At 38.0% G+C, this 22,578-nt stretch overlaps 1 protein-coding gene across 6 annotated transcripts in view; it reads left to right on the plus strand.

The window, feature by feature from the left end:
* ELAVL2 (ELAV like RNA binding protein 2) overlaps positions 1-22,578 on the plus strand; it is a 71,208-nt gene that overhangs the window by 38,816 nt on the left and 9,814 nt on the right. For all 6 annotated transcript variants that reach the window (XM_059926377.1, XM_059926379.1, XM_059926382.1 and 3 more), the window contains exon 4: positions 20,566-20,719. In XM_059926377.1, the coding sequence (XP_059782360.1) occupies positions 20,566-20,719 (154 nt within the window). The remainder of the gene's footprint in view (positions 1-20,565; positions 20,720-22,578) is intronic.

Consider the following 22,578-nt stretch of genomic DNA (forward strand, 5'->3'; position numbering starts at 1 on the left):
AATAAGCCTGCCCGCGTTGTCCCTAATAATCAGCTGGTAAATAAAGTGGATATTACAAGATGTTTTTAACTTTTGATATTAGGGAGAGTAGTAAAAAGGGAGTATATGCACAATTCTTTCCACTCCTAAAGGAAAATGTATTTTTTTGCCTAGGTTAATGGCATCAGACTTAAAAATTAGCAGAGTAAAATCATTCATTTCTGAAAATACTTAGACTTTCCCCCCACATCAAGTACTGTGAATAAGAGAATATCACATACACAGTAAAATGGATATCTTGACTCCCAGCATCTCTTCCAACTCCTCCCCCTTCTACAACGGGCCTAGGAAGCTTTATTCCACAAAGTGGGCTTGCTTCATCTGAAAGTAGTAGGAGCTATTATCTCACGGAGTAGAGAACTTTTCAGCATTATTGATAGGTACTACCCCTAGAAATCCATGTCTTCTCTCTTGCAACAGAAGAACCCCTGTCTAGAAATGCTACCAGCATAGAAAAACTGCCTAAATTTGGTTTTGATTAAATCGATTTTTCTTAATCATTCAGATGTAAGTCAGATTAAATCTTACCTTGGCTTAAAAATTATTGACATACATTAATTTGGAATTTCTCATATTAAATTAATTAAACTGCCATTTCAGTCTGTATGGAAAAACTGTTATAAAAAATCGGAATATTAATTACAAATAGTAATGTCTATTCCTTAAAGTGTTCAGTTTATTAGAGAGCAATTAAGTAAAGCTTAATAAACCTTTATTCTAAGCTACTGTATTGCTTTTAATTTTTTGTTAAATTTTATACCATTTCCTAACTAGCTTATCCTTTTCTCAATTAGTAAATGTCATGTTTGCAGACTCTTTTGCTGTTTAGCATGAACTATATCCTTAATCTAGGAGGAATATAGAACTACATTTCTGAAATCTTACCCTCCCTGGCATTGCTTAAGTGATTTAACTGGCTCTGTAATCTTGGACTCATCTTTTAACCATTTAAGTTTCTATTTATATCTGTAAAATCTTTAAAATTAATGAATTAACTTATCACTATGTTTATTACCTCTTTTAACTTTCCATAATCTGCCAGATTGCATATTAAGAAAAGGTGTAACTGTTTTTAATGAGCTCATGGTTATTGTATAGAATGGTCTAGTTGAGAATGCATTTAGAATGAAATGCAGCACCCTGTCCTGAGGAGGTAACAATTTTAACCGTTTCCCTTTACCACTGTTGAATGTTTAGCCGCCACGGTAAAATTCATACTGGAAACACTTTTCTGGCTCAACCTTCTTTTTGGTTCAGGATTATCTGGGATGGGGTTGGTTTTTATTCATCATTGTAAGTTGTTCATTTATAAATGTTCTGAACATGAGGAAGTATCTTGTAGATACTGCTTAAATCCGCTCCCCACTGTAAAGAAAGAAAGCATGGAAGCAGGAATGGGAGAGTGAAGCTTGGCTACAGGCTTGCCTCTTGGTGGGTGCTCTGTTTAAAATATCTGCAGCACCATTCTGGGGTGTGGGTTTTATAATAGTAGGAAAGCTGAGAGTTCATACTTTTGTTGGAAGTTTGAAAGCGGGTGTTAGGGAAATCACATAGATTAGCTAGAGGAGAAAGCTGGGTGGGGGAGTGATGCAGAAATGAGCCTGAGAGCATTTAGGGATCCGAAGAGGTATGGTACATGTGGTTTTATACTGTATGTGAGGGAGAACCACCAAAGAGTTTTGAGCAGAGTAGTGATGGAATTGGACTTGAGTGTTTATTAGGAGGGGAAGATCTGCTTTGCATTTAACTCCACATCTCTCTGAGCATCTCAGGCCACCCTAGTGTTCTTGTGGCTTATGTAGTTGATATTTCCCTTGAAGGTACAAAGCGTAGATGCTTGTAGAAGAAGTGTGGGCTTCACACATTTATAAGGCATCTTCTATAAAGTACTCATCAGTTCAACACTTGAGTACAGATCATCATTTACCTTTTACCTTGACCAGATTTGGAAATTTTGAAAGTAATAGTCTGAAGGACAGGCCTCACATTAACTGGCAACTTTTGAGACGTTATCCTAAATTGTTATTTAGCTGGTCAGATCTCTGTGGAGAGACAAAAAAGTTGAAAATGTGGAGGCAAAAATGGAAACTGAGTAAATGATTTCTTTGCCTTTTAAAAAGTACAGACTGAGTGCATGTTTTTCTAACTTCATTTTTAACCCATGGTCTGGAACTTTCTAGAGCCATGTGCCAAATTTTAAGTGTATTGCCATATCTGATTATCAGAAACTCTTCAGTGCATTTAAATAAAATTCTTGTATCTATATTGAGTCCAGTTTACATAGTCCTTATATGAAATGAGGAATAACAGATTTTTTTGAGTAATGTGTTATTTGTATAATGCACATCATGTGTTTTGTGGAATGATTTATTTTCAGCTTTGATTTTTTTTTTTTTTTAAACATAAAAAGCCCCAGAGGTTTTTACTTATCTCAGGGACCTAGCAGGGTCCAGAATTTGTTTGTCCTGACTTCAGGCCTGTTGTGTTACTTCTGCTCCTTACAAGCTTTGTCCATATTGGGAATTAGACATTTGAAAGTTCCCAGAGGGCAATAACTGGGCATTCTCTGAACAGCTTTTCTGTAGATACTTTTCCACAGTTGTTGGAGCAGAGACTGAGACGGTACAGAGGGAAGGGTGAGGAGGAGGGTTCCTGGGGGCAGTGTCCTAGCTTACTTCCTATCCATTCCTTCCTATACTGTATGTGAGGGAGAACCATGGAGGGTGAGCCATGGAGGGTGGTGGTGGGAGAGTCTTAGCAGCTGAACTAACCCATCTTCCTCAGGAGGGATTTTATAGATCATTTTATTACCCAAGCATGGCCCTACGTTTCCTGCCTGTTTCATAAGTGTACATCAACAAAGGCATTTCTGCAAGGCACTGTTAGCACTTGTCTGCTTAACTTTTCTACTGCTCTTTAAGGGGAGGGTAGGACTTGTTGTCGTTCACGTATAACTCAGGAGAAGTAGTCCTGGGTCAGTTTGGTGGCTTCAAGTCTGTTCTTCCAGAGCTAGCTGGAGAGGTTAAGTTAGGTGTGCTACCTTCTGAAAAAGTCTCTTAATTCCTTGCTCTATCTGCTTTGTGTAGTATTTTCATAGGACTTTTATCATTTTGCTTGTCTGGATTCGTGCCAAAACAATAGTCTCTTGTAGCCCAATACTCCCTTTGGCCAGTGAAAGGAAGCTCAGGTTAAGGAACTTGTTCAAAAACGATATAGCTAATAATAGTACTACTAGGACTGGAAATAGGCCACATTGGCTGATGCCGGCACCTTTTATGGTTTTCTTTCTATTTCACATTATTGATGTTCAAGCGTCCATACACTATAAACAAACCGAATATTCTCTTGAGGACCTTGATTTGGGGCTTTTAGCATCCTGAGATTTTCTGAACCAGGCCTCTGTTAGGTGCGAGGGAGTGGAGCTGTGCCTGGTGGTAGAAAAACTCTTTCAGGCTGAGCCTGTGAGACAGCCAGACCTCCGGTTTGAGAAGAAAACTGGCATCTGGAGGTCCTATTTAGCAGATAGGTGAGTTAACATCGATTTAAGTATTTCAATGGTAATTGGACAATAAAAGAAGCATTATAGTAACTTTCTGAATCTCTGTTTTATAGGAGACCACTCATTTTTCAAGAATGTTTTTCTGGTAGGTTCCTTTGAGTCCTAGACGCTAGTTTAAAAATCACAGAAAAGTGCATTTGTCTCTCTTTAAATTTGTGTGGGCTCTTTACAAAAGCATGTGTGGTCCATTTTCTTTCACTCCCACCTCTGCCAGGTTTTCCTATAATTGCCTTTAGCATCAAGTTCTCAGCCGTAAGTACTACATCAGAATTCCTGGTGGAGCTTTTGCTTCGGGAAGTTTCTTGGCATGCTGTTGATGAGCAAGCAAGAGAGGCGGCTATATTTTGAAAGCAATCCAGGAAATCAGTTACTTACCCCCGTCCCTCCCACCCCACCCCACCTTTGAAGATCTCCTTCAAATGCTGCATTAGGACGTGGAGTCACAAGTCCTGGGTTCATGTTCTGCTCTTGCTCTGTTGGCCTAATTCGCTCATTTATAAAACGGTAGAGATGGTCCCAAGTTACATAGTTCCGGTGAAACGTTTGGCTTGACATCTAGAGGTAGAAAATACTTGTGTTGACCTGTTGTTTTCAGAGACAGACTATCAAGAATATTCCATTGTTTTTCAGTCTGCATTTTCTATATTTAAGTGGTATTTTAGAAGTCTAGTTGGGGAGGAATTAAAAAGCTACTTTTACTCTGAAGAAAGTAGTCACAATGTTTAATTCTTTGGTTCAGTTTTGTTGGATATTTTAAAAATGGCTCTAGTTACCTTGTGTTATAGAGTAGTAGATTTTGAAAAAAATAAATCATGCTAATAGGCTTTCTTTTGGGTCATTAGTACCAGGTTACCTCCTCCCAGGGGAACGAGAAGTTTAATCCTTCCTGCATAGGTTCTGGGCTTGCTAATGAGTCTTGAAATGACCCACATGTGAGCCGAAGGAAGGGCAAGCAGAGTGCCTGCCTGGCCCTGGAAACTTATAATTCAGAAAATGCTTTAGTTTCCACAAATTTTGTTAAATGACTCTTTAGAAATTTGACCACTTCTGCTTGCTTTACCCAAACGACCTTGTTCACCTTCCTGGAAAGATTCCAGAGTCATTGAGAGAGGCTCTGACCTCATAGAATCAAGCACAGCAGCCTTTTCCAGAGACTGGCTATACTGATGGGCTCCCCAACCCAGCTGAGCCACTTGCAGCAGGTCCAGTTCTTAGAAATACCTTTGGATGGGTTTTATGGGCTTTGTTTTACTTTTGCATTTTTGTATTTGTTGGTGATTTATAGTCACATATACTTTCAAGCTACCTGGGAGTTTGTCTTATTCAGAAACCAACACTGGTGGATGGTGAAGAGGAGGGCTTGACATCTGTAATTTTTATGAGCTCTCCAGGAAACCCAAACACGCCCCAGAGTTTGAGAATTTTACCTTTTAAAAATCCCTCAACGTAAGAGACTGCTAAAACTTTAATGTTCATCAGAATCACTGGAGTGGTCTGGTTGATAAAATGCAGATTTCTGGACCCTAGTCAAGACTTACTGAATATGATTATCTACAGAGTGAGGCCAAGGAAATTGTAGTTTAACAAGCACCACAGCTGATTCTTAGCAGGTGGTGGCCTGACCTGAGAAACATTGTTTAGTGGACCTTAATAGTTTACACTTGGATAGGTCTCTGGTGCTTGTTTCAAAACAAATCTATTGATACATGTAAGTAAGATTTTCATTTGTGGGTCCTCTCATAAGCTATCTGGAATGCTTGTGATTAACAGGTGTAATTTTAATGAACATCATTGCCATACTTACCCTTTCTCTCACACACATTCATTCTCTCTGTCTCTCATACACACAGATGCGCGTGCTCATTTTCAGAGCATTTGAATGTCATTAAATACTTCTAGCATTACAAGTACATAAACATCATTTAATATTTGATTCTGAGAGTGGGGAATTTGCCGCATGGTTCTTCTGGGGCTCATTCATTTACAGTGGGTATTTCATAGTATAGAGTTTAGGACTTGAATTTTATGATCCAAGATGTTTGTGAATCCTTAGATTATGGAGGTTGCTTTTACAATACAATAAAAGTTTGTCTCATTTTTATAAACTCCTAGCAACACTCCTGACCCACCCTCCCTAGTATCTGGATATTTGAACTTTCTAGTCAGGGTCTGAATAAATGGGAATTTGCTCTTATCATAAAGGACTCTTCCACATAGCATGTTGAAAATATTTAAAGAAAAAAAATTTACTGTGTGCTACCTTAATTTATAAACCTTTTGACCTATAAACTGTATTTTGTCCCAAAGCTGTGGGAAAGCAGTGTGTGCATACTGTTGCCCAAAGGCTTAGTATGTCTCTGTTCTGCTCAGATTTGCAAAAATGGGTTAATAAGTACTTGTCACCAACTTGCAGGATTTTCCTTAGTGTTCTTCTTCATTAACCAGTGTTCTTGGGGGAATTGTGAAATATGCATTGTCTGCAAACTACTCTGAAGCACAAAGTCAAATGAACTGTGAAGGTGAGGGCTAAAAACACCTCTCTCACCTTTGTACTTTGTTCTTTGAGTATTAAAGAACATTGATCTGCCAAGTGGCAAAGGGGATACTATTTGGCGGTTTAATTACAGCCAGTGAATGTTATTGATGCTATCAATCAGTGAGACCCAGGGAAAGGGCATGGTGCCAGACCATTCTGTGCTCCCAGCAGTGTAATTAAATACCGTAGAACTGGATTCTCAAGGTAAAGTGAGGTCATCTGAAGCAGGGGAACACTTTGTCTTGCAACAAAGGAGGTAAAGGTGGTTATCTCCTCTTTGCTGCCCCTCTTTACATTTCTGGAGGAGTTCTATGAATGGCAATGATACAGTCTCTTCTTTGTGTACAGTTAAGGTTGTTGGTGTTTTCCTTAAAAACCCTCTCTCTTGTAAAATCTTCACAACTGTCATACAAAAGACTTTAGGAGTACAGTAATTACTTTCTGTTAAAGCTGTTTGGGGGAATATATAGCTCAGGTGTCTAATAGATATTTGGAGAATCAGAGATTGTCTTTGAATGAGACTATTAGCCCCACAAATCAGCTCATTTAAAAAAGCTTTCCCCATGATTATTCTCTAGTATCTAATCATGTTGAGAGAAAAATATCTTGGTAGTTTTGAAGTTATAAAACATTCAGTAATATTTCAGGGGTTATTCCTTTTAAATTATCTATTGAACACATTTTTCATAGTTGTATAACTTAGGTCAGGTCTACAAAATATATGTAGGTTAAACTTTCTTTGGCTCTGGGGAAGGCTTTTAATAACATTTCTATTATCCTTTTATTGTATGTTTTATATACACACACACACACACACTCACACACACATGTATCTGTTACACAAATCTCCATCTAGGCCTATTTGAGAGGTAAGAAATGCCATAGCTAATCCAAAATGTTTTCTGTTACTGCCTCTTTTTTTTTTTTTCAATCGATGTATAGCTTATAATGATCAAGGCTTATTTACCAAAGACAGTATACCCTTGAAAGAGATTTTGGTTTCCTAATTTTTTTTTTTTTTTTGAGAGTATAAGTGCATACACACACACACACCAGATCCCTGACAAATGGGTCAAAACAAGCCCTAAAACAATAATTCTTGGCTATTGTAGTATACTTGTAATACAGGTATGGGTTGCAGACTGTTTATATTTCTAACAGGTGTTTGAAGGGGGATTGTTGAAATAAACTATCTTCTCCTTTGTTCAAAAGAGGAAGATTGTTAGAAATTTTCCTTCAGAAGTTTGAGGAATAATTTTTTAACATACATTAAAGGTTTAGTAAAAGAGTCTCATCCTATTACAGCCTTATTACATTATATGGAACTATAACAAGACCAGTGGTCAGTCCCCAAGTTTGTAGGGAAGGTCATGTGCTTTAAAAGTTATTATGTTCATTATACATGTGCTTTCCGCCCCCCTTCTCCCCCACCCCAAAGGCAAATATATCAATCATAATATTAAAAAATAATTAATTGCAAATTGTTGTAAGACTGTACAATCATGGTTATACAATCTTGGATAGGGAATACCTGTGAGTGAGTAATTAATTCTGGAGGCATTTTGAGTGGTTAGTATGTACCAGTCAGCTTTGCTAAATGTTGGAACAGTGCTAAAATGTGACAAGATGTAGTCTTGTCCTTGATGTCATTGTGTAGCAGGGGAGACAGCACTTGCTTTATGTGACCATTATTTGGATGTATGGTAAGTGAATGCAGAGTGCAATGGAAAAGGATATGTCACTAGCTGTTGAGAGGCCTCTGTAATGGTTTCAGAGATGATAGGGTTTTACAAAATAGGATTTATCAGGGAGAGAAAGAAGAAAGATATTGCACATGAAGGAATGTCTCATCCAAAGACACAGAGGCCTTTATGTGACATGTACTTTTTTGGAGGACACTTGCATCTGAAAACTGTAAGTGTGCTTGTTCTATCAAGTAATAACCTTCTACAAAAATGATTGGTAGAAAAATTTGATCCATCCTAGCCCCATATTTTACATTTATCCTTTTTAAGTGGAGACCTAATTTATAAGAGGAACTATAGGAATGAATTTGGGGCAGATTAATTCATTTGTTCATAGACACATATCTGCCTTGTTTTGAAAAGATCCACTGTGACCTTTGAGACTCATTTAAGATATTTACAGAAGGTACCAAGAAGAAATTTCTCTGTGGAGTATTTAGTGTACACACAGAGATAGGATCATTATAATTTCATTACAGTATGTATAAGTAGGTCAAAGAAGACTTGGATATCTGAGGTAACATTGTAGTGAAGCAGTTTTTTTCTTCTAGTTGTAGAACAAAAGGAACCTTATTGTAGATGGTATTCAAATTAACTTTTTTTTTAATTGCCACACTGATTTTTGACTATTCTCCTCACCTAGCTTATGATGGAAAAGCTATCTCAGTATTATATATATATATATATGACAAAGACATATACATTTCTGTAACCTGTTACTCCCCTGCTTATAAAAGCTTCACCTTGACATTTAGGGCTCTACCATTACTATTCCAGTGTTGTCATTGTCCTATAGAAATTTTTATCCTGTCACATCTGGGTTCTTTACCCTTGAAGATGCAAGTCTGATTCTTACCTCCTGCCTTGCTTGGGTCATCCCTGTCTGTACTGCCTTATACCACCATCATTACTTACCAAGTTTTATTTGGCCAACAAAGCACTTATTTTTCACTGCACGTTACCTTTCTCTCCTATTCGGTGGTCTGCTCTCTGAGGGCAGGCATCTTCATCTTCAGAGCACCTCACAGAAAACTTATGCTTTTGTCTGTAATTTCTGAATGAGGAAGTTTATATTTATTGTTCACAGGAAAGAGTGGGAGACCCGCTCTATATACTCAAAGATGGGAAAATTCACAATTTAAGTGAAATTAAAAGTGAAACTGTGGCTTCCTGTTAGGTGTTAGGATTCAATGAAGATACGGTCAAATGATGGGTGTATAGGGACTTACCAGCTTTTTTTTTCTTTTCTACAATAAATGAAGATTTAGCTGTTATTTTTTTATGTGAGATTTTCTACGTAATGCACATGAGCCTGTGTCGTCTATCATCTGTGTCTCTTCCGTATATTCTTTCTCTCTCAAACCTTAGATGGAGTATGTGAAAGTCCTAGAATGTGTAACCTACCAAAATTGGCCTGTTGAGAACCTCTTTTTCCACACGTTACCAACCAGTTAAAAAAAAAACTAATTAGCTTTTATTCTTAAACAGCTCCAGTTTACTTATATCACATGTAGTGTGTAGTCCCTTCTTTAGGTTTAACTTTCTAACTCAGCTATTTAATCTGTTGACAGTGCCTTAGACACGCTAGATGCTCAAATACTAAAATTATATTTTAAGTTTATTTTAGGGGGTAAAGTTGTGACAGGTATCCTGATAGTATGGTTTTTGTTGGAGATTGCGTCTGATCAAGTTTCAGAATCTTGAAAGAACCCTTAAGAGCTTTTACTGCAGAATAGCTTTCTAAGAATTGGGTGAGTACGGCTATTTTTCTATAAGCCAATTTAACTTGTATTGTTTCCAATGAAGCACAAAAAGCCAGATTGTTTGGACAAGCATCACACCTTCTAGTCATCTTGTCTGAGAGGTACTTCAGAAATAGCCCCTGCAGGAGGCCGTGGAATAGATTCACTCAGCAGGTACTGGTGTGCTTACTTGGTGGATGGGGCTATCCATACGTACACACATACAGTCAGCCCTCGGGTTCACATCTGCGGATATGGAGGGCTGACTCTATTTGTTGTACTACACTGTTTTATATGAGGACCTTGAGCATCTGTGGATTTTGGTACCCGCAGGGGCTCTGTGGATACTGAGGGATGACTGTACGTATAAGAATAAGTTTCAACCCTCTAGGAGCTTAAAGCCTAATACTGTAAAAGCGTTGTAAGTGAATTGCAGTTCTCCCAGTTACTTGGGGGCAGCAGGGAGGCTCTGAGGTGGTCTGCTGCTCTGGTAGTGTTGGAGAAGCCCAAGCACGTCTGGGTATTGAGTCCCAAGTGCTGAAATTTCCCTTCTCTAAATCTCTCTAACGTCCTCATAGTATATTTAGTGAAAGTGTCTAAAATGAAAAATTTACAATTCTCCCTGCTAGTGTAGGATTCTTAGTGTTTTTTCATAGTGTGAATTCACATTGAGTCATTAGGCCCTGGTTTCTTGGTGACTCTTGTAACCGTCCCGTATTCAGGAACATTCATGTAGCCCTAATCTAACTTGATGTTAGGCTCTATTTCATGAAGTCCATTTATTGTGTCTACTACTGTCTACCAAAAAAGTATCCTGTTTCTCATTCTGCATTTCACATTAAGCCCTAAGAGACCTCTGAGAGGGAGTGAAGAAGTAGGAGGATTTGATACGTGGCAGTTTCTTTGGAGAAATTAAGTTGGCTTTTCTTATCAGCCCATTTAAAGATGCTGGATGGGAATTCCCTGGCAGTCCAGTGGTTAGGACTCCACACTTTCACTGCTGAGGGCATGGGTTCGATCCCTCCGGTCGGGGAACTAAGATCCCACAAGCGGCATGGTGCAGCCAAAAAAAAAAAAAGATGCTGGATGTTGACCCTCTGTGTGACAGTAGGATGGTCTTTCCATCATGCTTTGTTTCAGCCAGGCTTCAGGCTTTCCAACCTACTCATCTGCTATTCTCTTACAAAATACTTGTTTTGTAATATTGTAATTACAAATTTTATTGTAATGAGAGTTTTGATAATAACTGCAATAGATTTGGAAGAAGCTTTACTTAATCTTTGAACTGTTTTTCTCTTAAAGTACATACATCTTCCTTGTGCCAAATCTCAGAGATACTGGTAATATTTGAGTTTTTTTCTTCCATAAATTGGGGCCTCTGATAATAATAACCAATTAATACCCTGGTTATGAGGATCAATTGAATTAATAAATGTAACATACCCAGGACAGTACCTGGCACATGGTAAGCACTTAATAAATACTAGGAGCTATCATCATCTGTATTGTTACATGATTTTATATATGTGAAATCATTATATTATGATGAAAATATTATTATTGTTCTCCAGCTCTATGCTCTTAGTTTTATTATTCTGTTTAATCATTGTAAAGTCACTGTGAGGTAAGGACTATCATTAACATCAAATTACAAATAAAGAAATACACGCTTCAAAGGACCTAAGGAAATTATTCCCAAGTTATATAACTGGTAAGTGACAAAGCCAAGACCTGAACTTAACTCTGTGAGACTCCATGCCCTATGATCTTACTCCTTTGTAACTTTGGAGAGTTCTAGTACAAGCACCAGTTTCAGGCCACTAGTTCAAAATATGATCTCTTGTGGCCCGAATTTCACCAGTAATAGTGCATTCTCTTCTGCCGTAAGTTTTTTGACCTAGTACTAAACTAGCTCGTGTTTGCCTCAATTCTAGCCTATTCATTATTCATGTTACTTGACGTTTCTAAAGATTATGTGGCCAAAGAAACAGGCTCATTTCTCATTTTTGATATTAAAAGTAAGGGAATCTGCTTTCTTAACCACTATTGAAAACAACCTAATATAGACAAAGCAGGAATGGATTCTTTGGTGGTTACAGCTGAAACTCCCATCTATTTTTTTTTTTCCATGCCACTTTACTGTAATCACTTTCTAAAATTTTAATGAGCTAAGTGAAGGTATGGGATTGGAAATGGAATATGGAACATTTTAATTGACAGATTCCTGCTTAGACCTTGGAATGACTAATCCACCACCACTGCAGTAGTGGATATGATTTAACCACACACCCGCATTCAGATGTCATAGCCACTACCATTGCTCTACTTGTGTTTTATTTTTTGGGAAATTCTTTGCGTGCAAAGATCTTGAGGAATTTGGAAGTTATCTGTGGCCTCTCCAAGTTGCATTTCAAGAATATCTTTACCATGGACTTCCTGTTTGCTTTTACCAGCATGAGAGTCCTTGCTGAACCAACTGTGTACTACAGCCAAAGCAGGAGCAACAATAAAAGGACAGATACCTGCCAACTATGATAGGTTAATAAAAAATAAAGATGCCTGTCATGACAACCTATTTGGACCCTCATTTAATTGATGCACATGGATGAAACTGTTTTGGGTAACATTTAATAAACTCTGCTTAAGGTAATTTTTCAGAGGGTGTTTAAGATGTGTGAAAAGGGAAATCTAATCTGTCAAGTCCTCCGTTTGTGATTAGTTGTGTCATACAGATTTCACAACCAGCATACTTTTGTTTTCCTGTGGCTCTTTAGTAGTTTTAGTATTGTTTTTAACAGTGTCATATATGATCACTTATTCTTATGACATTACTTATTCTTAGCTTCATCTTTAAGTTGGATATAAGTATCACCTGCCTTGAATTTTATTTAATGATGTTGCGCTAAAACTTGGAAATGATGTGAAACTGGGAAAGTCTCTCTGGTGTAAAACATCCAGTTGCTGTTTTCCCTTTATCTTAAATGGTACGTGATTCTTTTAAAAAAGAAGGTAAAGCGTGTTAGCCTCAGGATTCTTTTTTTTTTTTTGGCCACAAAGTGCACTGCACGCGATCTTAGTTCCCTGACCAGGGATCGAATCCACGCCCCCTGCTGTGGAAGTGCAGATTCTTAACCACTGGACTGCCAGGGAAGTCCCAGTCTCAGGATTCTTAGTTTGATTTATTTTTTTCTCTTCAACTCCCCTCACCCCTATTAGATTTTTCTCAAATATCTCATAAATAATTCTCAGGCACTACTCAGTAGAAGAAATATAGTAACTGTCCTAAGGGAAAGACTCATTTGATGTATTTCAGATTTCCTTATGTATAAGAAAACATTTAGCAAAATAAGGTTCTTTCCTTATTGCATATCTTGTCTAGTAACTCCTTATAAATGGCTGATCATTTCTCTAGAAATTTGCATGATTTCAGACTGTGTGTTGCAGCCAGTGGTGTAATGGAAAACCCCTTGACGAAGAGTCAAGACTCTGGTATTCTACACCCAACTCTTTTGCTCTGTGTCTTTGGACAAGTATGAAGTTTCCCTTTTTTTCTAAATACAAAGAGTTTGGACTAAATGATATCTGTATTTTTGCTCCAAAATTACGATACTCCCACCCCTGCAACATATAACTGTGTTTAAGATTTTATTGCCTCTTGAGATTTGAATCCCCAGTTTACAAAATGAGACTTCATTTTTTTTTTTTTTTTAATGTTTAGTGGAATCTACAGTCAAGTATATTCAGAAAGTACCATCATATAGGATTTTTGGTATATTAGCAGATTGTGGCCTCTCCTAACTTTCTAGACAAGATTTCAAAAATAAAGTCTCAATAAGTGTGTGATGATAAATCATCCTCATTACAATATACGTGTGGTAGGTACTAGGGTGAACACAGAGGATAAAGACAAGGTTTCATATTTCAAGCAGTTAAGCCAGTCACGAGACACAGTAACAGATGAGTACATCTTGGTTTCCTCAGTATTTAAGAGAACAAGACATATAATGCACAGGTGTGGGCACAGGTAAGGGGTACCCAGCTCAGTCTAGAGTGGAGAGGATGGATGAGAGTTGACTTTAGAAACGAGGTGATGCCCATGCAGAGTCTGAAGTGACGAAAATTTAGATGACTGGAGAGAGCAGCTTACACTAACACAGGGAAGTGAGAGCAGGAAGCTTTGGGAAACTACTGAAGGTTGTATGTGTTTATATAGAGAAGGTAGTCAGTACCCTGAGTATAATGGACTAGGAAACTTGAAATTAATCTTAAAGCATTAGGGAGTCCCTGAGAGATTTTTAGCAGAGAATAACCCGATCAAACGTATTTTGTGGTATCTCTGAACTTCTCGTTTGAGTCAAAACAATCTTTATATAGACTGAAAGCATTCAACCAACCCAGTCTCAGTAAAATTTGAGGTTCCATGTGTGTTTTCCATGGATGCAGTATTCTATATTCTTGGAATACCTCTTAAAGGCAACTGCTCTCATCTACAATACCTTTACTAAGTCTTCCTGTTAGGTATGATTATTCCTTTTATCTCCAGCACCTTTGCTAGAGGGAATCTTTCATTTCTTATGGACTTATTTCTGTATGCTTTGTTCTCTCAAGTTTACTCATTTGCAACCCTCTGTGAAACATGCTTGTCCTATGCAAATCCTAATCTTGGACGGATATGTATATGTCTTGGTGTGTGTTTGAGACCTGTTCCTGGTAGGGTTTTGCGTTTAGAAGTAGATCAAAGGACATTGCTTCCTTTTGGTGGGTTTTGAGGTCTGTGGCCTGAATTGTGGTTAGAGGTCACATCTTTCTGTGTGTTTCTGAGCTCTCTTGGAGGGTCCAATATAGCTCCCTGCCTGTAAAGCCTTGATGCTTTCACAAGACCTTTGCTACTGCCTGCCAGAGCTGGAGCTAATTTTTATTTAGCGGTAGTATCATTTTCCTCAGTCCCATCAAGACTCCGTTTTTTGATATGAGCAGCAATTAACTCTCAGTTTAAATAGGCATAACTATGACCTTGTCCACTTCTTTCAGCTGAAGAGTTTGAATGGAGCTTTTCAAAAAAAAAGTCTGAAGTGGCAAGTATCTAATTTTCAGGTTTAATGTTTGTAGTCCTGGGTCAGTAATTGACAAGTGATAGAAGTTGTTCAATGGTGATCTTGCCAGTGGGAGATTTTTCAGATGTCCTTAGTTTAATAAAGAAGAGATTGCTTTGTTCATTTGTAGTCCTTATCACTTTAATCTGTTGGTAATAATGTCCACTGTCACTGATCGTTGATGAAGCAGAGAGAATTGAGAGCAGTTGTATTTTTGGACAAAAGCATTTAGATGGACTGCTGATAAAGTGATGTGCAGGGATTTTAAACTTTACTATGTACATGTAATAAAGTACCAATTCTTTCCATAAGACACTTTCATTTCTTTTAGTTCTGTGTATTTTGATTAGCTTGTGTTTTGATAGCCCATTCTTAGTATATGTGTTACTTGTCCTTGAATGTTTAATGTATAATTAGTTTTAGTTGCTGATGAAGAAGTGAGGTTTTAATTGCAAGGAACATACTGTGTCTCAAACTATTCCATTTTCAAGACCTAATTACTGTGATAACTGTTTTTATCTCTGTTTTGTCCAGTCTGATCTCATTTGTGAAGAACAGTTTGAGAAGCCATTGGCTAGAGCATTTATTTGTCTGGTACTTCTGATTGTCTCCCATCCTTTTCCCTTCAAGTAATCTCAGCACTGCTTGTCTTTGTTTATTATATCACTTGTAGGGTTGTGAGGAATTCCAGAATAAACCTGAGTTTTAAATTGCTATCTTTGGAGTAGATTGGTGTTCAGTGTTGTACTTTCTGTATCATCTTTAAATATTTAAATTGCAGACTCTCTGGCTGCCTCTTAAATTAGATCCTTCACCTAGTAGTTTTGACATTTCATAACCTTGCTCCTCAGGCATTAAATATTTACCGGTTTAAATGGCAGTGAAAATGTAAAATCCAAACTTATCTATTAATCCAGTGAACGTAGATTGGAGAACAGCTTGCACTTGGTGAAAGAAGAAGCTATTTTGACCCCACTGGAACATATGCTGGAGGTTCATTGTATCGAAGTATTTCTTTCTTTCTTTTTTTTTTTTAACATCTTTATTGGGTTATAATTGCTTTACAATGATCTGTTAGTCTCTGCTGTATAACAAAATGAATCAGCTATATGTAGACATATCCCCATATCCCCTCCCTCTTGCGTCTCCCTGCCACCCTCCCTATCCCACCCCTCTAGTTGGTCACAAAGCATCGAGCTGATCTCCCTGTGTTATGCGGCTGCTTCCCACTAGCTATCTGTTTTACATTTGGTAGTGTATATATGTCAGTGCTACTCTCTCACTTTCGTCTCAGCTTACCCTTCCCCCTCCCCATGTCCTCAAGTCTATTCTCTACGTCTGCGTCTTTATTCCTGTCCAGCTCCTAGGTTCATCAGAACCATTTATTTTTTTTAGATTCCATATATATGTGTTTGCAAACGGTATTTGTTTTTTCTCTTTCTGACTTACTTCACTCTGTATGACAAACCCTGGGTCCATCCACCTCACTACAAATAACTCAATTTTATTGAAGTATTTCTATTAAAGAAATTGCCATAAAACAAAACCATCTCTTGGGTCTTCTCCACGGGGTTTTATTTTAGTCTTGAAGAACCACAAAGATAGACTTAACACTTTCAGCTTTCAGGTAGCCCAAGAGTGGTTCTCTAGGTACGTATTAAAGCCAGGCATCAGTTTGAGCTCCAGACCCACAGAAAAATCAGGGTCAAGAATTGTTGATAATTGCCAGATAGAAAATTTGGTCTGGAAACTGATTTGAATCTCCAAAGTAAAATACAAGTCCATATCCCATTGCAAGTCTTCTTCCTACTTTGGTCTAAGTATGTTTTCTGTTTATAATCCTTTGAGGTAGAAGAAGAGGAAGAAATACTTTCCGTTTCCTGGAAGGGAGGATGTTGCTGACAGTGATATCCTTGATAGAGAGGGGAGGGGGGGCTGCTTTAATCCCAAGAAACAATAAACGTATAGAGGGGAGACATAGCACATTGATCTGGGAGGAGAGAAGTTGCCCTTCCTTCATCTTTATTTCCTGGAAGTGGGCAGGGGGGAGTGGTGGTACGATGCTCATTTAATGGAATTCTAAAACTTAGTAATAAAACTAATTTCAGAATTCTTATTATGATGTGTAGTTTTTCCAGTTAATTGCAATTAGTGGCCACTCATTGTTTCTTGGGAAAAGTTGGTTTAAAAAAATATTAATGGGAAAATGAAGTAAAATGACTTAACCGTAATTTTTGGTGCCATCCTATTCTACTGTCTGTCCTCCTCAGTTTCACTGTGTGTGTGTGTTTAAGAAACAATCAAGATTAATTTAATTTTTCAAACTCTCAGGACAAGTGCACCAATGAGCTAGTTACTGTAATGTGGTATTGTGGCATGAAAACCGGACAAGGAAACAAGGACATGAGTTCAGAAGATCAGAATTTTAAGCCAGAGTTCAACACTTGTGTATAACCTTAGGAATTTTACTTACCTTGTCTATATCTGTTTCCCCAGCTATAAAATACTAATGTGTGCCCTCACAGGGTTGTTGTGGGCACAAACAAAATACTGTATCTGAAAATGCTTTGCAAATGGTGAAGTCCCATAAGCCCCTAAGTGTAAGTTAAATGGAAATATTGTTACCACCATGAGCTTCTATACAATCAATCACCCGTTCTGCCTGTGGTGATAGGAGCCAGTTCTTTGACAAAGTTACTGAAAAACAATATTTTGAGAAGGTTTGTTATCGGTTCTTGGAGGCCTTTTAATGTAGCTGTGTTCTAAGAATGTACCTGGGATTTGTTTTAATCAGGTGTCTTACCTTACATGCAGACACATAAATGATTGTTACGAAGGAAGAAGTTTATACTTAACAGATCTCTAGAAACAGGAGGCACAACGTTCCATGCAGGGCCACATGGGCAAGCACCAGGGATGGCTAGGAGGCAGAGGGCAGAGCATGGCTCAGAGCTTTTGTTGGGTCCTAGTGGAAAGCTAAGGACAAGGCAGGACAGGTACACTGAGTAAGTTTGGCATTGAGTAGTTTGAATAGTTTTGGAGGGCTCTGGTCTATAGGGGTGGTCCCTGATTGTATGGTACCTGGCCCTAAGCTGATTTAGAGCAGGAGGAATATTGGCTTGATGTGAGGATTTGATAAAGGAGGTGGGGGTGTGGTCTCTGGATCGACTGGTTTGTGTATCAAAGGTACCTCACGGGGGAGTCATTTACTATCTCTAGAATTAGCTATTCCTGGGAGGGGCAGTCTCTCCAGGATCAAGGCCACAAATGCCAGAGCATTGAGAATACAGAAAATAAGAAAATATAGTCAATACTGGTTGGGAATTAAAGAAGCAATGTGAACTGAAGACCAGACACTGAAAGAAAAAAAAAATGCAGATAACATAACTGACCCAAGTATGTTTTCAAAGCTTTTACATAAGCACTAAATATAAACCCGTTTTCCTAAATATATTTTAGGATAACTTTTAAAACACTCCGCCCACACTCCTCTGAAATGCACAAAGCAGTGAATGTCACTGCGTGAGTAAATTATTCTGGAACACAGTAAGGGACTCAGGTTACTCTCAACTGTAATGGTCTAGGTCTTTACCTGCATTCTCAGATGCATGTAGAGGTAAATATAGTGTAGTCACCTAGGTTTTTAGGCTCTGTGCTAATAGCAATTTAGGTGGATTAAAGATTATTTTATTATTCCTATTAACCATACAAAGAAGGTAAAATTTGTTCAAATTCAAGAGCCCTTAATGAATTAAACCTGGTTTTGAGCCCAGGCACATTGGTTAGAGAGGTGTCACCTTTGCTTGAGCTTGTGTTGAGGCTGTCTGCTTCATCAGTCATTGGAAGTAAACCTCCTAACCGAGCATGTGTAGATGCCTATTATGTTGCCCATGGGAAGTGGCTCTTTATAAGGGGAACACTTCAGTCACACAATCTGGAGCAGACTAACAGCTGACTTGGTGAGAGCTCCCTGCCACTGAAATAAAGCATTGGAGTCCTAGATTCTAAGGGTGTCTGAGTGGTGGGATTTTTAGCTTACCCAGGTAATGAAGGATTGTATTTTAGAAAAGAAATTGGGTGTTCATGTATTCACATCACTGAATGCACATATAGTTCATTTGCTTTGTTTTTATCAGTTTTTAGCAGTCCCAAGATTAGACTCCATTTGAATTATTTTGAGCACTTGGAAATTTCTTTCATTTCTTAATTTTCACTTATATTTAAGTTCCCCAATCTTCATTGTTCTTAAGTATTTAGGCATAAAGAAAAAAGGAGTAGTATGTGAATAGTTATCTATCTTTTCTCCACCACTATTCCAAATTACCTGTGTGTGTAGTGTAAGGCAGTGCTAATGTGACCTCCAAATACAGCCTTTGGAACAGCAGGTGTAGTTTCACTTGTTAATGAGCAAACTTGTTGAATAAAGGGTAAGAGTATTAAATGTTAACACTATGGGGATTGGGGTGAAAGAGAGCAAGACCTTTATAAAACCTGTCTTTTTCTTCTGGAAAGAAAAAAATAGTGATAACACAGAGAACTGTGGACATAATTGAAATCATGGAGAAAATATTTGGTGTTTCATACCAAATATCAAAAACTGTTTAAATTGAAAAGGTATTTTTTAATTTTGTTTCGCAGTAAGCAGTGAGCCAGATTAAAGGTGGATACTAATGGCTACGATGAACAGGCAGAAGTTATCTTGTCATGATACTCCACCAAATCAAGCCCAGGAGTAGTCTCATTGGCCATTTTTATGAATGGTCTGGCAGATGGGGTATACTGTGAAGTTCCTGTCCTAGTAGTCAGTCCAGAAGAGCTTACAGTTAAACTAAAGGAAATGAGGTCAAAATAGCACATGAGACTCAGCGCTAACTTAAAATTGGCAGAGATAGGTTATAGGCATAGAGCTATCGGTTACAGTTTGGGCAAGATCTAGATGACTTGATGAACGCTACTTGAATGCTGTGTGCCTTGCAAACTGTTATGGACCTACGGGATCAATGGGGTACTAGCCTGGCTTTACTCAGAAGATATTCTAGCACGTGTGATGTTCTAAGATACTGAGGATACAGTGATAAGAGAGACAGATACAGCTCCTTTCCTCCTGGAGTTCATGTAAAGAGTGTTGATGATAAATACACATGGACTTGTTGTGCCTTCCATCCTGGTAGAATTTTGGACACTATATCTCAAAGATGGGAAGCTTTTTGAAAGGGTACCTAAAATGGCAGGTAAAGTCAATAAACCAATAGACGGACTTAAGACCTTTTGAAAATCAAGATTAAAGAGATTTGTGGACAAGAAGACAGTAGACAAAGGATAACGGGAGGTACAGTTCATTTATACTTCAGCTTCTTGCAATTTAAGGACGATAGCTATTTTCAAATAAATCAAAAGGACGTACTTATAATAAATTCTTCAGAAACTTTGTACCATCACCACCAACCCCCGAGATGGGAGAAGCGCAAAAACAGTTCACACAGATGTGTCAGGTGAATTTAGAATCTTTAAGCTTGGTCTTCTGATTGAGCCTAAATCCCTAGTTTAGGGGGATTTCCCCCCTCGAGGACAATTTATTACCATGAGTAGTACTCTGCTATGTGCACCATTGGTCTGTTTTGAACACTTACAAAGCTAGGGGTAAATACTGTCTTCTCTCCACGCGAAGGAATGGCGTTTCTCATTTGTCGAGAATTTCTCCAGAAATGAAACAGTTCACTCTGGACTTGTTTGAACTTCATTGTTTGTTGTGTACTTCTAATGCAAAAGCTGCTAACTAACTTGAGGCAGTTTTTGGGTTTTGGAAGGGAGGTCACTGAGTGTGCATATACGTTTCATTGCTCTTTTCCAGGTTTCCTATGCTCGCCCAAGTTCAGCTTCTATCAGAGATGCAAATTTGTACGTCAGTGGACTTCCGAAAACAATGACACAGAAGGAGTTGGAACAACTTTTTTCACAATACGGACGCATTATTACTTCTCGTATTCTGGTTGACCAGGTCACTGGTAAGTAGGCAGCTGCTCTGGACAATCTTTTCTGCTCTGCGACTGGCAGATGGTGAAATATTCTGCCTTCCCATACAGAAGTCTTGCCTCTGGAACACATCAAAGGTATATGTGGGCCAGAAAATGCAGTTTTCTGCTGGGACTGTTCATAGATATGCATGGATAAGAATAGATTGTGGAGTGTAGTGAGCAAGCTTGAGTCATTTCCTCCGCAAAGGTGCAGGTTTGGAGTCTGTTTTGTGGCTTATAATAAATTTATAAGTATAATTATTACATGTAAGTTATTACAAATAATTATTACAAATTAATCTTCATTTTCAAGCTGCTGCATGAAAAAAGCTCCCATCTTCCTTATAAAGTACTAATAAACAATCTTATTTTTGTGAAAAGCATAGCTTAATGCAGCTAATTCTCCAGGAGCGGATTACACTACATCTACACTGGTAATTGCTATTAAGGCTATTTTTCAGGTCCACGCTGTGTTGTATAGGCATGTGTAAGAGTTTAAAATTTTGAATGTTAAAAATTTATTTTATCCCTTATATTACTTTTAACCAAACCAAAATAAGAAGACTGATATGTTTATTAAAAATTTTGTATGTAAGGGAGCTAGCTCTTCTGCTAAAGCTTTTAGTTAAAAACTAGCAATATAGATTTGATTATGGATCTTAAAAATAAGGCACAGGCATATTTTTCTGTTGTAAAAACAATATTCTTTTTAAAACATAATGAAATTAGGGAAACATGGTAAAGAGGGGGGAAAAATAACCTATAGTGCCATATACTCAAGCAGTCACATTAAGATTTTGTGGGTAGTCTTTTTTTGAGGGGGGGGGTTGTTTGTTTTTTAAGAAAATAGGTTTTTCTTTTTTCTGTGTGTTTCTTCTTTCTCCCCTCCTTCATGCTCCCTATTCTCTTTCTCTCTCCTTTCCCATCTCTCTCTCTCTCATAATTATTGTACCAGTGGAGATAGTTGTACATTACAATGTGTGATTTTTTTTCTTTTTAAAGAAACAATGGACCGCAGAGTAAAATCAGGCCAAGTTTTTAATTCTTCAAGTGACGATCAATTTAGTTGACCTGAATTTGATCAGAAGCAGCCTATGTTATGCCCCTCTGTGCTGTTAATTAACCTCTTACAGAGTCTGAATACCATACTTATGAGTTCTGAGTAAAGTGATATCTACCATCATTCACATACTTGGGAGAATGGCCTGTAGGTTTTGCTGTATGGAGAAAATTTAGTCCAGTGAGGGTATATAAAAATGTGGTCTTTTCTTCTTAGCTGCATTTCGTAATTATCATACATTCTATCACAGTGTATTGTATCACACAGACTGCTAATGGGGTCAAATAGAAATCCAGGCCTAGCAATCTAGATAATATTTGTTTAGAGCAACAAAAATGGCCTGATATTTTGTTCATAATATTCATGCTTTTTCATTCATTCATTCATTCTCAGTGAGGACTTGTGAATCAAAAGTAGATTTCTTTCACCTGTGATACAGAAAGCGCATCTCTTAACTGCAAGTCCATCCTGAGTATGTGGGCTCACAGGTGGATTTATCTCGCCACCTCCTGGTTTAGTCAGTGGTTCTCAAGTGTGATTCTGCACCTGGAGCATCAGCACCCTCCTGGAACCTCCTTAGAAATGCACAGTCTTGGGCTCCACCCAAAACCTAATGAATAAAACTCTCAGAGTGAGCATTTTACCAAGCCCTTTGGGTTATACTGATGCATGCTCAGGTTTGAGGACCATAGGTTTAGATGACTCATCCTATATAGAGGCCATTTCGTTGCTTATCTGATGCTTTCCTTATGGAATAGTCAAGTCCTAGGGGTTATTCATTCTTAATAGA

Source organism: Balaenoptera ricei, chromosome 6 (genome assembly GCF_028023285.1).
Source record: "Balaenoptera ricei isolate mBalRic1 chromosome 6, mBalRic1.hap2, whole genome shotgun sequence".
In the NCBI taxonomy this organism is placed as follows: Eukaryota; Metazoa; Chordata; class Mammalia; order Artiodactyla; family Balaenopteridae; genus Balaenoptera; species Balaenoptera ricei.